The sequence below is a fragment of the Necator americanus genome, chromosome X, assembly GCF_031761385.1.
Source record: "Necator americanus strain Aroian chromosome X, whole genome shotgun sequence".
Classification (NCBI taxonomy): Eukaryota; Metazoa; Nematoda; class Chromadorea; order Rhabditida; family Ancylostomatidae; genus Necator; species Necator americanus.
Window position 1 is genome coordinate 20,069,374 of NC_087376.1, and position 14,114 is coordinate 20,083,487.

At 42.8% G+C, this 14,114-nt stretch overlaps 3 protein-coding genes across 6 annotated transcripts; 2 read left to right on the top strand and 1 right to left on the bottom strand.

Annotated features, from left to right (window-relative positions):
• Positions 1-2,269: 2,269 nt before the first annotated feature.
• On the top strand, positions 2,270-2,693 carry RB195_024330 (uncharacterized protein; the record flags this gene model as incomplete). The annotated part of the gene is made up of 2 exons (XM_064212054.1): positions 2,270-2,375; positions 2,578-2,693. The coding sequence occupies 2 exons, from the start codon at positions 2,270-2,272 to the stop codon at positions 2,691-2,693; spliced, it is 222 nt and encodes a 73-aa protein (XP_064067935.1).
• A 6,284-nt stretch (positions 2,694-8,977) lies between these two features.
• RB195_024331 (uncharacterized protein) lies at positions 8,978-10,337 on the top strand (the record flags this gene model as incomplete). Of its 3 annotated transcripts, XM_064212057.1 has the most annotated exons (3): positions 8,978-9,001; positions 9,129-9,758; positions 9,813-10,337. In XM_064212057.1, the coding sequence occupies 3 exons, from the start codon at positions 8,978-8,980 to the stop codon at positions 10,335-10,337; spliced, it is 1,179 nt and encodes a 392-aa protein (XP_064067936.1). The 3 variants fall into 3 exon arrangements, with proteins under 3 accessions (XP_064067936.1, XP_064067937.1, XP_064067938.1); XM_064212055.1 differs by lacking the exon at positions 9,813-10,337 and having other exon boundaries at positions 9,129-9,767; XM_064212056.1 differs by lacking the exons at positions 8,978-9,001; positions 9,129-9,758 and having other exon boundaries at positions 9,897-10,337.
• Positions 10,338-13,700: 3,363 nt separating this feature from the next.
• Positions 13,701-14,045, bottom strand: RB195_024332 (uncharacterized protein; the record flags this gene model as incomplete). Of its 2 annotated transcripts, none has more annotated exons than XM_064212058.1 (1): positions 13,701-14,045. In XM_064212058.1, the coding sequence occupies one exon, from the start codon at positions 14,043-14,045 to the stop codon at positions 13,701-13,703; it is 345 nt and encodes a 114-aa protein (XP_064067939.1). The 2 variants fall into 2 exon arrangements, with proteins under 2 accessions (XP_064067939.1, XP_064067940.1); XM_064212059.1 differs by having other exon boundaries at positions 13,701-14,024.
• Positions 14,046-14,114: the final 69 nt, after the last annotated feature.

Here is a 14,114-nt window from a genome sequence, read left to right on the forward strand (position 1 = left end):
TGCGAGACAGACAGCATCTCGGTAGGGTAAAGCACATTTCCAGCATTGTAACTGCAGTACTTATAACAAGCAAAGACGTCATCAAAAAATTTAGCTCCCTCTACTGGATGCAAAGAACTCTCTCTTTTTTTTTGCCTCCTATGCTTTTCACTACTTTTTCTTTGTATTATAATGCATGGGAGCGGATGTGGAACAGTCGCTAAGAGGTTCCGTAGAAACGGCACGATCGACCGATGGTTCGAAACCGCCTTAACGCCAACCAAGGCTTTCATCCTCTCGGAGTTGATGAATTGGCACTAGACTTGTATAGTAATGTAAAAACACTGAATTGACTTAAAATTTAAAAATACATCGGCTAGCCCTGGTTAGTCACTGTATATTCTAGACACGCGTTGGTAAACCTTAAACAATTCTAAATTGAAGTTGGCTGAGTGGTGCATCTCAAACGTATTATCACCAGCCACTTCATCCGTTACTTTATTGTAATCTTTGGATAGAAACGCGGAAACGCGATTCTAAGCAGCCCACGTTTCAGCAGCAAGGGGTAGAAGGTTTCGAAAAATCTTTCGAAATACCATGAAATCGTAAGAGGACGTTGCCATGGACACAACAGAGAAAGAGCTTTAATATAAACAGTACACGAAGAGAAGCAGCCAAAATTCCTACAGCTTCTAACATTGGAACCACGATTGCGGGAGCGCAGAGGACATAAACTCTGGATCGTGAGTCTCCATGCACCTACCGAAACCTCTGAAGACTATAAAAAGGACGCATTTTACGATGAACCCAGTGCGCAGATGTCCAAGATACCCAGCTAGCAGGAGTCAATTGTCGGAATTGATGCGAATGTGAAGAAAAGAGTCGAACAACAATTCGATGTGCTCGGAAACTGACATTATGTCATGAAGTAAACATCGGATAACGGAGGCGTCCGGTAAACCTTTCAAAGCAGACGACTCTCATCAATGCATTCACTTTTAAAAGGAATCATCGACGGCATCAATTTACGAGGCAAGATACAACCTCCTTAACGCCAAAAGGGCAAAGCAAGCAGAAAGCTCGTAGGCCTCCGCTCGATTACTTTCTAACAGGGTACATCCCTTTGTCGGATATCCAAATGTCTAGAGGTTTCTGGGATGTCGCTCAAAACATTGAAACTCGACTTGATCTGTGAAAAACAATGAATGCAGGAATTGTGCAAAATAGTGTCGATCAATAGGAGGACCAAGAAGAGAGTGGATGACGCTTAAAGTTAAAAGGAAAAAGTTTCTGGCATTAATCAATCCGCTTGGGATGCGCCCCACGTTCACTTCAATTCAGAATGGTTTGAGGTTTACGAACGTGTAACTGGCCTGTGCAATGACTTGCGGTGGCTAGCCGATGTGTCAAATCAGTGTTTTTATCCTCCCAGACAAGTCTGGTACCAATTTAGCGACCTCGGAGGGATGAAAGGCTTGGTGGGCACTAGGGTGGACTCGAAACTCCGATCGATTGTGCAGAAAGCGGAACCTCTAACCGCTCCACAACATCCGCTCCGTGGATGACGCTTACTCCAATAAATCCCCATTTCACTACTCCCTTACTTGCAATAAATGCACTCGCGACGCTGCCAAGAAAACGTTTCCGGTTTTAGCACCGAGGACAATTCTGTATGCGTTGTCCGCACTACTAGTGACTTCAGCAAGGAGAAGCGTCTAAGAAGTATGTCAGCGTCAGGTGAAACGTGATCGTGAGAACGAATGGGTATCAAGTTTGCAGTCAGCGAAGAACCACTGACCAAGTCAGAGGGTCTGGTCTGTGTCAAAAAATGGGTAAGAGAAAAATCTGGCGGAGGCGATGGAATTAGCGTAGAAATATTAAAATCACTTCCTCCTTCTGGAATTCGGAAAATGACGAAGATTGTTCGTCTAATCTGATAGAATGCCTGACTCCTAAAAAAACGCCATCGTAATTCTCTTCCACAAGAAGCAATCTGCTTAGGAACTTGTTAATTACCGACAAATATCACTGCTGCGTGTTGTGAGCAAGGTTCTGAAGCGGATCATCCTAGATCGGTTACTAAGATATCGCGAAGAAACCTCTTGCAATGAACAAGCTAGCTTTAGTCTTGGCCACCCAACGACTGACTTGGTATAAATTGTCAGCAGAATGATCGAGGTGTGGCCGCGGTACATCTATGCATTTGGCGCTGCTCGACTTTTAAGCTGCTTTCGACTCTCCTCATCGAGACGGTCTCTTTAATGCACGTCGTGCCAATGGTATTTCAGGAATGTACAACCATCTAATCGAGGATATAAACAGAACAGCAACTGCTGCTGTTAGAACACCAGCCGTATTTGATTCATCATTCGAAATGGATACTGGAGTGAGACGAGGTAGCGAGACCCTTTCTGTTTAACTTTGCCGCCACCTACATCATGCGAAAAAAAGTTGAGCAGCGTCCCGCTGATGTTGTTCTAGCACCATCAGCACGTTCTTCAACGAGTTCGATTACGCCGACGATGTAGTGATATTCGCTTCAAGTGACGCGAAGTTACAACATGTTGAGAACTTTGTCAAACAGAGTGAATTATTTAGGCAGCGACGACGGTGAAGCTCATTATGATACGTTTAATCGCTATATGTTTTGGCAAGGCATGATCAGAGGCACGCTTGGAAATCTACGGAAGCCTCTTTACTGCCCGTCAGAATGAAGTCTGTTTTTCTATTTTTCAAAAGCGGAGCTTCTCAAAAGCAACGCATCAAAAAGCAAGCTAATTTTGTGTGGCATTACTGGTCAGCCTGTTAATTGTGTTGATTCCATCGGCTCTGAGTTGTTTTTGTCTTTGAGACATTATAAACAAGTCAACTCAGGTTGATTACGAATACGTTATCACTTTAGATGAAGCAACAATGGACAAGGTAATTCTTCGCCAGAAAACGTACTAACGTATTGATTTGAAACTTTAAAGCTCCAGCTGTTGAGGCTCCATTGAACCTTGGAGAAGAGTGCATAAGATTCAATCAAGCTGTTAAAACTTTTTTTTTTTGGAGGAGATAATCATATTCTCCGCCGTACATTATAAACGCAGAGGAAATCTGTCGGACTAACTAGCAAGTCCCTATTGATTCCAGGACGAAAACAGGTCGAGATTGAAAAGATCGACCTTATAGATATGCAGACCAATACTCTCAAGCGAGATGTATGTAGCATTTAGTCTGAGTTCGATCCGAAATTGTCGCTGAGCAAATCAAATCAAATCGACCCAAAATGGAAAGATGTACAAAGTGAATAAAGTCTTGACTAACAACAAACAAAATTCACGAATTTATTAATATAAAGATTTTTTCTGCGGGCATTCCCCACCCCACAAATGTATTACTACAATCATACACATCGGCTAGCCACCGCAAGTCATTGTTCGTAAAAAAAACTACAATTATTCTACCCTGTATGGAAAAGAAAAGTTGAAATGTCTACCGAACTAATCTCTCATTATTATGTAGCGATGATTCTATCCATGAACAAAGGTATGTACTGAAAGTGGACGGACACAAAGGCAAAACTCACTAATGAACTCCTTCCTCTCGAGAAACACCTCCATCAGAGCTTGTCGATACCTGCTATTTGCTATTTCATAGCTGTAAGTATGTAAGTAAAATTAGCCACATGTAGCTATGAAGATTAATAGTGTCAATTTTTTACTATCTGTGTTTGAAGACAGCAAAAATAAGAGAGAAAACTTCGAGAGTTTGCAAAGACCGAGGAACTGCTTTGTGTAGCATTTCTCTTTTCAAGTAAAATACGGCCCACGACTCGGATTACACTGTAGACTGGTCTGCTTTATTCAAACACTGCAAAAAAAGTTACCTCACATTTACGTAATTTTTCGGAAAAAAAAACACAACAACATAAAAACTTATAAATTTCATGTTCTCAGAAAGATATTTCTATAGTCGACATAACTAGGGACACGCATCTCTCATCTCCAAAAGACGCTTTTAACAAATGCGAACAACGTCACAATTTTTCTCCTGACAGTGACAAGGAACGGTGGCATGTTCAATCCCTGCCAAAATCGTTATTTTTGCGAAACGGAGAAGACTGTTAAGCACGACAGAGAACACATTTTAAAACCATTTTTACACCATTTTCTGCTGTTTACATACAACCATTTTCTACAATTTACACACAGTTTTACTCACTAACAATGAAAACGAACGATAGAAGGTTCGATCCCCGCCAGAGTCACTATAGTTGCAAAATAGAAAGAACAACTAACACCGATTCGGAATGCATTCTTAGAACTTTCCCACACCACTTCCTAACTTCTGGAGACAATTTTACTCATTGACAGTGATTAGAGACGGTGAATAGTTATTTTCGGGATCTTGATTTTCGCAGAAAGGAGAAAAATCGCTAAGGAGAGAATTTTAGCGGCAATTTTTTTAAAATTCAGATGTAATTTTAGCGAATGACATGAGCTCTGATTGCAAATGACTGCTGGATTGCTTGAATTTTGTTGGATTGAAGTAACCATGAATAACGGGCTCCAGAAAAAAAAAACCACAAAGGACAAGCACGGGTGCTTTAATAAAAGAAGATTTGCGCATTTAGGCTGCTATACTAAAAGTCGAAGATTTTAGCAATTTTTCATGTAACCATGCAATATTGTGTTGCAAGAAATTTACTTTCAACATGACTATTCATAAACTCGTAAAGCTTACATTTCACTAATTTTATCCCTGTTTATAGCTGTATGTATTTTTTCGCTTAGTAATAGTATCGAAATTGCTTTTTTGAGTGATAATATGAAAATTCATCATGGTTGGGTGAGAGGTGCGCCGTTCAAGCTCTCTAACGGCAAATATTCAAATCTCCCCTCTGAAACGGTTAGGGATTGATGCCTGTCCGTTTCAGTAAAGAAATCGCTGTAATGTACTGCCCTATCGTCAGACAAAGCTCAATAGCACCGGGCTCTTCAACAGGGTACACAATTGAAAAGTTCGACTTTCAATGAACCTCAGCATAGTTGAATGTCGTATCGATTTTGATAAGCTGTACATGAGGTTGTTAAATAATTTTATTGGCTAACGTTTCGGGAATATCGCCTTCTTCAGATCCTGAAATGGACGATTCAATCTACAATTTAAACGACCAACCTCTCTACAGCTAAACTGATAAACTCCATGCCTACGTTTCAATCACCAACTTAGCAACTACACTGAATGCTCACCTTAGACGCCGGAGACGCCTAACATGAACCGCTGATTGATCGAGCACGAGGGTGAATGGCTTGAATGTCTCATTCGGATCGGAAGAACCATTCGAAATATGGCGCAGGTTCCCGTGTTATCGACAGACATTCGCCTTTGCGATTCATTTTAGGGTTTTTTAACTGTGGAACAAATAATACAGTTCGGTGTTGTACAGATTGTGTCGTACAAACGATTCCGAACCAGCTGACTTTCAAAGTGTTCGGTGGTATTTCAACGACCGAAACGGAGCTATCCAAGTCTGCTCTCCTCAGACACCGCCTAATGGCAGTGCTCATTTCATCGGAGATATAAAGAAAGCAGAGAGGTATCTTATCTGTGATGGGGTTTTCCAATTGCCGTGCTCGTTCACTTCGTTCACTATCGTCATGTTTCAGATGTTCGGATTTCATGACCATTAGAAACAGGAATTTCGTGAGCCGAAGTTAACGATTCCTTTCTCTCCTCAGATCCACTACAAACGGTTCTTGCCATGCGGGACATGTTGTTAATCACAGCTTTCTGCTCATCCTAGAAAAACTAAGACCCAACTCTATTCTATTCTATTCGAACTAACCTCAAGATAACTCAACAGAGAAAATTTGATTGCCTTTTGAATAGATCACGAAGCGACAATGCACAATCATTAAATGCTATGACCCTGACAGGAGTGAACGCGACACTGTTTGTAACGAGGATGTGCTATCAAATGTTTTTCGAGTGACCGTATTAGGAGGATTTAAACTTCCTGAGAATGCGCGGTCGGTTTTGGAATTGAGTCCTAGTTTTTCTCCATCGCAGCCTGTTTCAACTGTAGTTTTGCGCAATATCACTTGTGCCCTACATGAAATTCAAGATAGGCTCTGCAGAAAAGTTAATTTTAACAACAGGGAAAGAGACCAAAGATCACTCAGAGAAAGTCTTCCGATACCTCTCCCGTGTGTTCCTCAAATAATAAGACTCTAACCCAGCTGTAGATGCAAAATTCCGGCTCTTTGCAAACGAAGTATATAAAGCTGTAGCTCAATTTCGTGAGGACAGAACTAAGTCTAACATTTCTCTTGCACAAAAGCAAGGTATTAAGGAAGTTCGAGAGTTGATTAATTCTAAACAAATTATTTAAACGACTACTGGTTAGGATAGCAAAATCCGCTGAGTTCCTCCTTCTTCCATTGCTCGCCTTAAGATTGAGTTGCCGACCTGTCCAGTGCTCTAACTCCTTATCGAGACGCACAAACTCCAGTCCAGCAGCGACCTGGCTTCCAATGACCCTGCTACATTCAAAGTAAGACCTATAATTAGTGGTGTAGGAGGTCACACGGATAGGATAGGGTAGTTCCTAAACACAATATTTGCGCAAGTATTGAGCCATATACCTAACCATTTAACAAATAACCGTATGTTCCAAGTTCGACCTTCTTTGAATCTTGGAATCGTAGAGCTTGATTGTGTACTACTTTTTGAGCAGAACCTAGATTGTTATTGATCTTTATTCTGGATAACGTTTCGGCGTCGTCGCCTTCTTCAGAGCCTAGAAACATCAAAGACACGTGTAACTCTCTCAAACGCCTCATCTCTACAAGATACGATTTAGCAAACATTATTCAAAAACAACATCAGAAAAGCAGATTACCATAGCGCTCATCTTTATAGCCACAAAATCGTAATGTTAGGGACCACCAGTTGTTAGAGTTGCGCCGCTGGTAGTAACTAGCAATGATGCCCCCGCCTCTGACCTCGTAGGTCAGAACCAACAAAGGTCTCGACATGAGGCCAGCTCGTTGGTCACAGCGATGCAATCTTCTTTACGACTCATGAATGGACTTGGCAGTGATATAAAGCGCTTCCAGTGTTTTCCGCGCCAGAACGTCTGATTCCAAACCAAAAACCCTAAAATGAACCGCAAGGACGAATGTCTGTCAATAACGCGGTAACTCGCGCCATATCTCGAATGGTTCTTCCGATCCGAATGAGACGTTCGAACCATTCGCCCTCGTGATGATTAGTAAGCGGTCCATGCTAATCGTCTCCGGCGTCTAAGGCGAGCATTCAGTGTAGTCGCTAAGTTGGTGATTGAAAAAGTAGGCATGGAGTTTATCAGTTTAGCTGTAGAGAAGTTAGTCGTTTAAATTGTAAATTGAATTGTCCATTTCAGGGTCTGAAGAAGGCGATATTGCCGAAACGTTAGCCAATAAAATTGTTTAACAAACTCATGTAATGCTTATCAAAATTGATACAACAGAGTACACAATAGCTAATTAATAGTTGAATGATGAAGTAAAGTAGCATCCGGTCAAGGAAAATAAAAAGAGTGATGGCATGAACATGGCAATGAACACGCGAAACGTAAGGAATACAAGAAAAAATTAGTGTATATGGTTACTCCAGACAAACTGTGGGCGAACGTTGAGATTTAAGATGAGAATAAGAAAAGAAAGAAAATAAAAAAGAAAAAAAGGACAAGAAAAAAACAGAATTTTTTTTGTGGTGTTGATGCCCTTAAAGTCAGCGTATCACGATTTTGACGTAATGCAGAAAATACAGCGAAAGCCTAGAGTTCGGTGCGGAAATCAGCATAGTTGGGCTCCTATTTCTGTTTTAAAAAAAACCGCGTTAAAGGGCATTCTTCCTTGCGATATCAGTCGCAAAGTGCCACCCTTGTGCACGCGCCGCGTCCACGAACGTCAAGAGGTCGTTGATCGATGATGTTTTCTCAACGGATATCGCGGAAACGCGATTCAAAGCACCCGACATTTCCACGGCAAGGGAGCAGAAGGTTTCAAAAAACCTTTCGAAAGAAAGAGCGTTAATATAAGCAGTACAATAGGACAAACAGCACGACTTCTACTGCTTTCAACATGGGAACAGTCAGGAAGAACAGTATATAAGCATGCTATCAGAGTGTTCAGACCTCATTTAGCATTTTTTTTAGCTTCTCGCCTTATTATCACTTCGCCTTATTTTTGTTGTTATTCGTTTATGGTATTTGTTTGCTTCGTTCATTGCACTGTTCGTATAATGCACCTCATTGTTGTCTTAATGTTTTATTTGATTTGCACCTTGGCGCTTTTTAACCTCACCTATGTCGTGTTTAGAGTCGCTTCTAATTCCTCTGTTTTGTATTAGTGGTTCAAACCCCAGCATCTCAAGGTAATAACTAATCGGCGCAACTCGACTACCACAAAAGACCCGCGTGGCACGGCAAATTCAACTGACTATTCTTTACTAATTATTCTTTAGAAAAGGAGTTCTGGTGTACCTCTTAGGAAAAATGCCGTTTCTTCCCCGTTTTCTTACGATTAGGATGAGCGGAACCACGCTGGTTTCTGCAATCTACAACCAGACTCTGGGTTTTCGCTTTAGTTTCCGCACCACATAAAAATCATGATGCATTGGCTTAAGTCGCAGATTTGTCAGAGGGTAAGAAGTGCCACAGTAGATACATTGGGATGCAGTCGCGACAACTGATATACATCAGGTGCTGTCGGAGACTAGAGGATAGTCTCGCCAACTTGGCTATGTCACCAAGCTGACGCGGGCCCCTCTTTCCCCTTTTCCACTTTTGATACGTTATATATGTAGTAATAAATATTTATAACAAACGTTTGAATTTCCTCAACAATCTATAACTTGATATGGATGTCCCGGGGAGATCCTGAAAATCTTAAAACTTTTCTAAATGGGAACGAATTTCTTTAAAATTATTGCTAAATTGCTATTGATTCCTCTATCTATTCTACATATGGAAAACTACAACAAAGAATACGTGAGTATTTTTAAACCTTTACTTTTACTACTAACACAGCTGTCAAGAAAAAAAAAGTTAAACCTAGGAAAACATACCATATCAGCTAAAGAGCTTCAAGAGACGCCTGTCTCTTGAAACTCTTTAGCTGATATGCCAGCGTGGACCAGCACGAGCCGCAGGGAACCAAGAACTCACGGGCGAGCTCGCAAGGATTTGCAGAGAGGCGATAAAGGAAGACCTTAAAGAGAAAAGGGCAGAAGTGCTGGCTGAAGCTGCAGAGGCGGGGAAAAGCATCCGCCATGCCCGTCGAGACTTCGCCAGTCGCAAGACGAGGATGACTGCTCTCCGGAACCCGAAGGGAACAACCATTGCATCGAGAAGGGAGATGGAGAAAATCATCTACGACTTCTACTGTGAACAGTGGAAGACCAGCAAGACCGTGTTGTTGTATAAAAAGGGAGATCCACATGACATCGGCAACTATCGTCCAATCTGCCTACTGTCTGTCATCTACAAGCTCTTTACAAGAGTGATCCTTAATAGGATTGAAAAAGTCTTGGATGAAGGACAGCCATGCGAGCAAGCAGGGTTTCGAAAAGGATTCAGCACGTTTGACCACATTCACACTGTTTCGAAACTCATCGAGGTATCACGAGAGTACAAGATGCCGCTCTGTCTCACCTTCATCGACTTAAAGAAGGCCTTCGACTCAGTTGAGACGGAAGCGGTCGTGGAAGCCTTGGACAACCAAGGCGTCCCTACTCAGTACATAAAGGTACTTTGAGAGTTGTACAGTAACTTCACGACCGCAATTTCGCCATTCTACAAGAACATCATCACTGACGCGAAGAGGGGGGTTCGACAGGGTGATACAATTTCACCCAAAATATTCACAGCCACCCTCGAGAACGCAATGCGAAAGATGGAATGGAACGACATGGGAGTAAAGGTTGATGGTCGGCAGCTACACCATTTGCGCTTTGCTGATGACATCATACTGATAACACCTGGCATCAGCCAAGCGGAACGAATGCTGACCGAATTCGACGAAACATGTGGATGCATCGGTCTTCAGCTGAATCTACAAAAGACGATGTTCATGCGGAACGGATGGGCCTCGGATGCCCCATTTACGCCCAACGGAACGAACATATTCGAATGCACCAGCTACATTTATCTGGGTTGGAAAATGAACATGATGAACGACCTGACCCCCGAGCTAGGCAGGAGGAGACGAGCGGCTTGGGGAGCGCACAAGAGCATCGAGGATGTAGTGAAGAAGACCAGGAACATCCGGCTCCGTGCTCACCTCTTCAACACCACCGTACTTCCTGCTTTGACCTATGCTTCGTAAACCTGGGCATTTCGCAAGCAGGAAGAAAACACGGTGAGCGTCATTGAACGCGCAATTGAGAGAGTGATGCTAGGAGTATCTCGTTTCATGCAAGTGGGGAACGGGATTCGAAGTTCTCTCTTACGTCAGCGATCGAAGATTGGAGACGCCGCAGCGTTTGCCAAGGAAAATAAGGTGGGGCGGACACGTGATGCGCTTTAATGACAACCGTTGGACCAAAGCCGTGAGCGACTGGGTTCCCCGCGATATTAAGTGCACTACAGGAAGACCGCTGACCCGATGGTCAAATTTCTTCACGAAGTCCTTCAGAGAAAAATATGATGCTCTTCGTGTCCCACGCGAAAGGAGGAACCACTGGGCTACTCTGGCACGCGATCGGGACAAACGGAAGAGCTACTGGCGCCCGCTCGACCAGTTCGAAGATCAACAGGAGTCAAGGTGATCAAGGTGATCAAAGGTGATTCCGCGAAACTACCGTTGTTACGTCGAGTGAGCCAAGGGAATTAATCTAAAGGAGTGCAGCAGCCCTCCAAATTTAAATCGAAAATTAAATTCATGGAATAGTATAGCGATTCCTGTGTGTCAGGAGATACTCATCTAGCAATTAATCAGGGATCGGCACTGCAACAGCCTTCCCCCCACCTCCAAGTTTAATGTCATGATAAGAATATTGAATACATGATAATATTGTTATCATGCTGCAACTGATATGCATCAGATGTTGTCCCTCTTTCGCTGCAGCATGATCGATCGGAGGTTCGATTCCTTCCTAGTGCGAACCAAGCTTTCCACACCTCTTTAATCGGTAGATTGATGCTAGACGTCTGTAAGGATGAAAACAGTGACTTGATACGTGAGCTAGCCTCCGCAAGTCATTGTATAGGCCAGTTACACGTTCGTGAAACTCAAACGATTCTGAATTGATGTGAATGCGGTGGCGCATCCCAAGCTGATTGATCAGTCGCCAGATACCTTATCCTTTATCTTTGGCCCGGCCAAGAGCCTGCAATCAAGTGAGTGGAAGGTACATTGTAGACGGTTTGGAGTTGCCTGTAACAAATAAGCTCCACTTGTCCACTCCGGGAGAATGCAACGCCAGGAAGGACGGGGTTGCAGGAGCCATCTAGGCTACCAAAACGAAAAAGGACTAGCATGACGATCTGTGCTTACAACGCACTTACGCATGCGTCAAAAGCGGCCACTAAAGGTCAAATGAAGCAGGCTAGCAAGATTACGTACGACGTCGTCGAACTGACCGAAACGAAAAGATTCCACCACTGAACGTCATTCATGAAAGTGAAGAAGAACTCTCCATGTACGACTTTCGATAAACCTCGGCATGTTGATGCTCCAATAATTGTTTTCTTTGATAGAGCCGAACACGAGGTTGTTATAATCCTTTATTCGTGGCTTACGTTTCGGCAATATCGCCTTCTTCAGAGCCTAAAAGGGTAAAATCACGTTTGATCCGGCTCTATCAAAGAAAACAATTATTGAAGAAGAAATGTTTTCACGAACCTGCGAAAGTAGAGAAGTTGATGTCCTCGTCAGCACGATTACACTTCATCCTCATACCCATATAAATATTTCATCTTTTCGGCACAATATATCAAGGCAACGTTAGAAGAACTCGAAATTCCGCAAACATTTCCGAAAACGAGCTCTCTAACGGTTACCACAATTTTCTTATGAACAAAGTTTTCGAATTAATAGATTCTTACGTCACTTCCAGAAAAACCACTCTGTTACGAATCATTTACTACACAAACTCCCCATGTACTGCAAATATCAATCACAGACAACTATCATGTATTCTTTTTAACAACAAGGATCAAGTTTTCACAAGACCTTTACCAACGATTCATTTACTGTAGCACAAAATATTGCCTTAAAGGCATCACTCCACGAATCCGGGGAGGTGCGGGTGTCAGGTGGGTTATGCTTATACGGAGGCGTAGATTATGGAGAGAAGGGTGATTCCGTCTATTTCTTCCTAATTGCCGTAAAAAAAACAGCCCGGACGATACGAGATCGAGCGATCCGGCGTGCTATTTTCTACAACGAATTCGATAAAAGCGCGCCAGCCTTGTGCACGCGCCGCATCTTTCGGACCGTTTTTTACTGCACTTAGGAAGAAATGGACGGGATCATCCCCACTCCATAATGTACCTCCGTATATGAATACTCCGCCTGAAATCCGTACCACCTCAGATTCGTGGAGTGATGACTTTAAGCACACATATCTCACATTCATACTAACCTCCCTCATGATTAAACGGCCCAAGATTCTGTGTTGAATTCACCACCAATTTTCCACTCTCACACTAGGTTATCTACAGACACTCTTTCAATTGAGCGTTCTATGACGCTGATCGCATATTCATACTGCTTGTGAAACACCCTGTTTTCTGAAGCGTAGGTTAAAGCAGGAAGAGCAGTGGTCTTGAATAGTTGAGCATGGAGCCGGATGTTCTGAGTATATTCTATTATAATTAAATAGATTATTCTTTCAGCTGAACATGAATAGGACGTCAAAAACCCCGCTTCAATGTCGTTGTACCTAGGTTTAGATGAACACCTATCTTCTTACAGGTTCCATCAAATTCGACCAGCATTCGTTCCACTTGATCGATCTTCGATGTTACCGTAACGGTAACGATGTCATCAGCAAAACGAACTTAGTGTAGCTGTTCTCCGTCAACTTTCATTCCTGTTTCATCCCATTTCGATCCTCGCATCGCGTTCTCGACAATTCCTGTCTGTACGTCGATTGCGACATTGCTGTAGAATAGGAAATTTTGGTCGTGAAGTTGCTGTGTAACTGAAGGATCTTAGTATCTTCATGTACGGAGAGTGAACCCCTTGGTTGTACAAGGCTTTCATGACAGCTTTCATCTCAACTGAATCAGTGGCTTTCTTCAAGTCGACGAAGTATTGTTCTCCTGATCATAATTAAACAAGTTTTTATTACCGCAAACCAGACTGCACAAAATGCATGAAAAAACACCACATAAATGATTAACCTTCCATTTCGACAGGCAGCGTGTAAAGAGCGGTGGCGTTGATAAGAGCTGGCGGGAGATTCTTTAGTCATTCTTGTACTATCGGGAAGGGATGTCGTACGGTTCCTTACCGACTTGATAACATGTCGTAATTTGGACAGAGAATCCCTAGAATGGGATGTCCGTGTTCCGTCAGATGGTGACGAGGCACGTGAGCCTGAGTGTCGAAGAGATAATTTCCTCTATTCCCCTTTTCGATACAATCAGTGTTCCATTCGGGTTCCGGAGAGCAGGGATCTTCGTCTCGTGATTCGTGAAGTCTCAGCAAACATAGCCAGCGCTCTTTTCTTCCTTTGCAGTTTCACCCAACAAGTCTGCTCTTCTCTCTTTCACGTCTCCTTTTATGGCTCCTCTGCAAAGCCTTGCGAGCTCGGACGTGACCATGTTTCCGCTGACCTACGGGTCTTGCTGCTCCACGCTGACGTATTGGTTCTAGAGTTACCGGTGACAGGCGTATTTTAGGAGTTTTGAAACTCTTCGCTTGCCTCGTATAGTCGTGAAGATGTTCTACAAGAAGATCATATTTGTCATCGATGTTGTCCATGAAGGTATCATCCCCAAAACCATCAAGCGAAGCGAAGAGGTCCCAGTCGATGATAGTTTTGAGACTTCGCTTTGTAAACATTGATATTTTCTCTCTTTTCATGTGAAGAAAAATATTCCTCGAAGGAAACGGTAGTAATATTCTGTATAGAACTTTGGTGCATGGGCGACA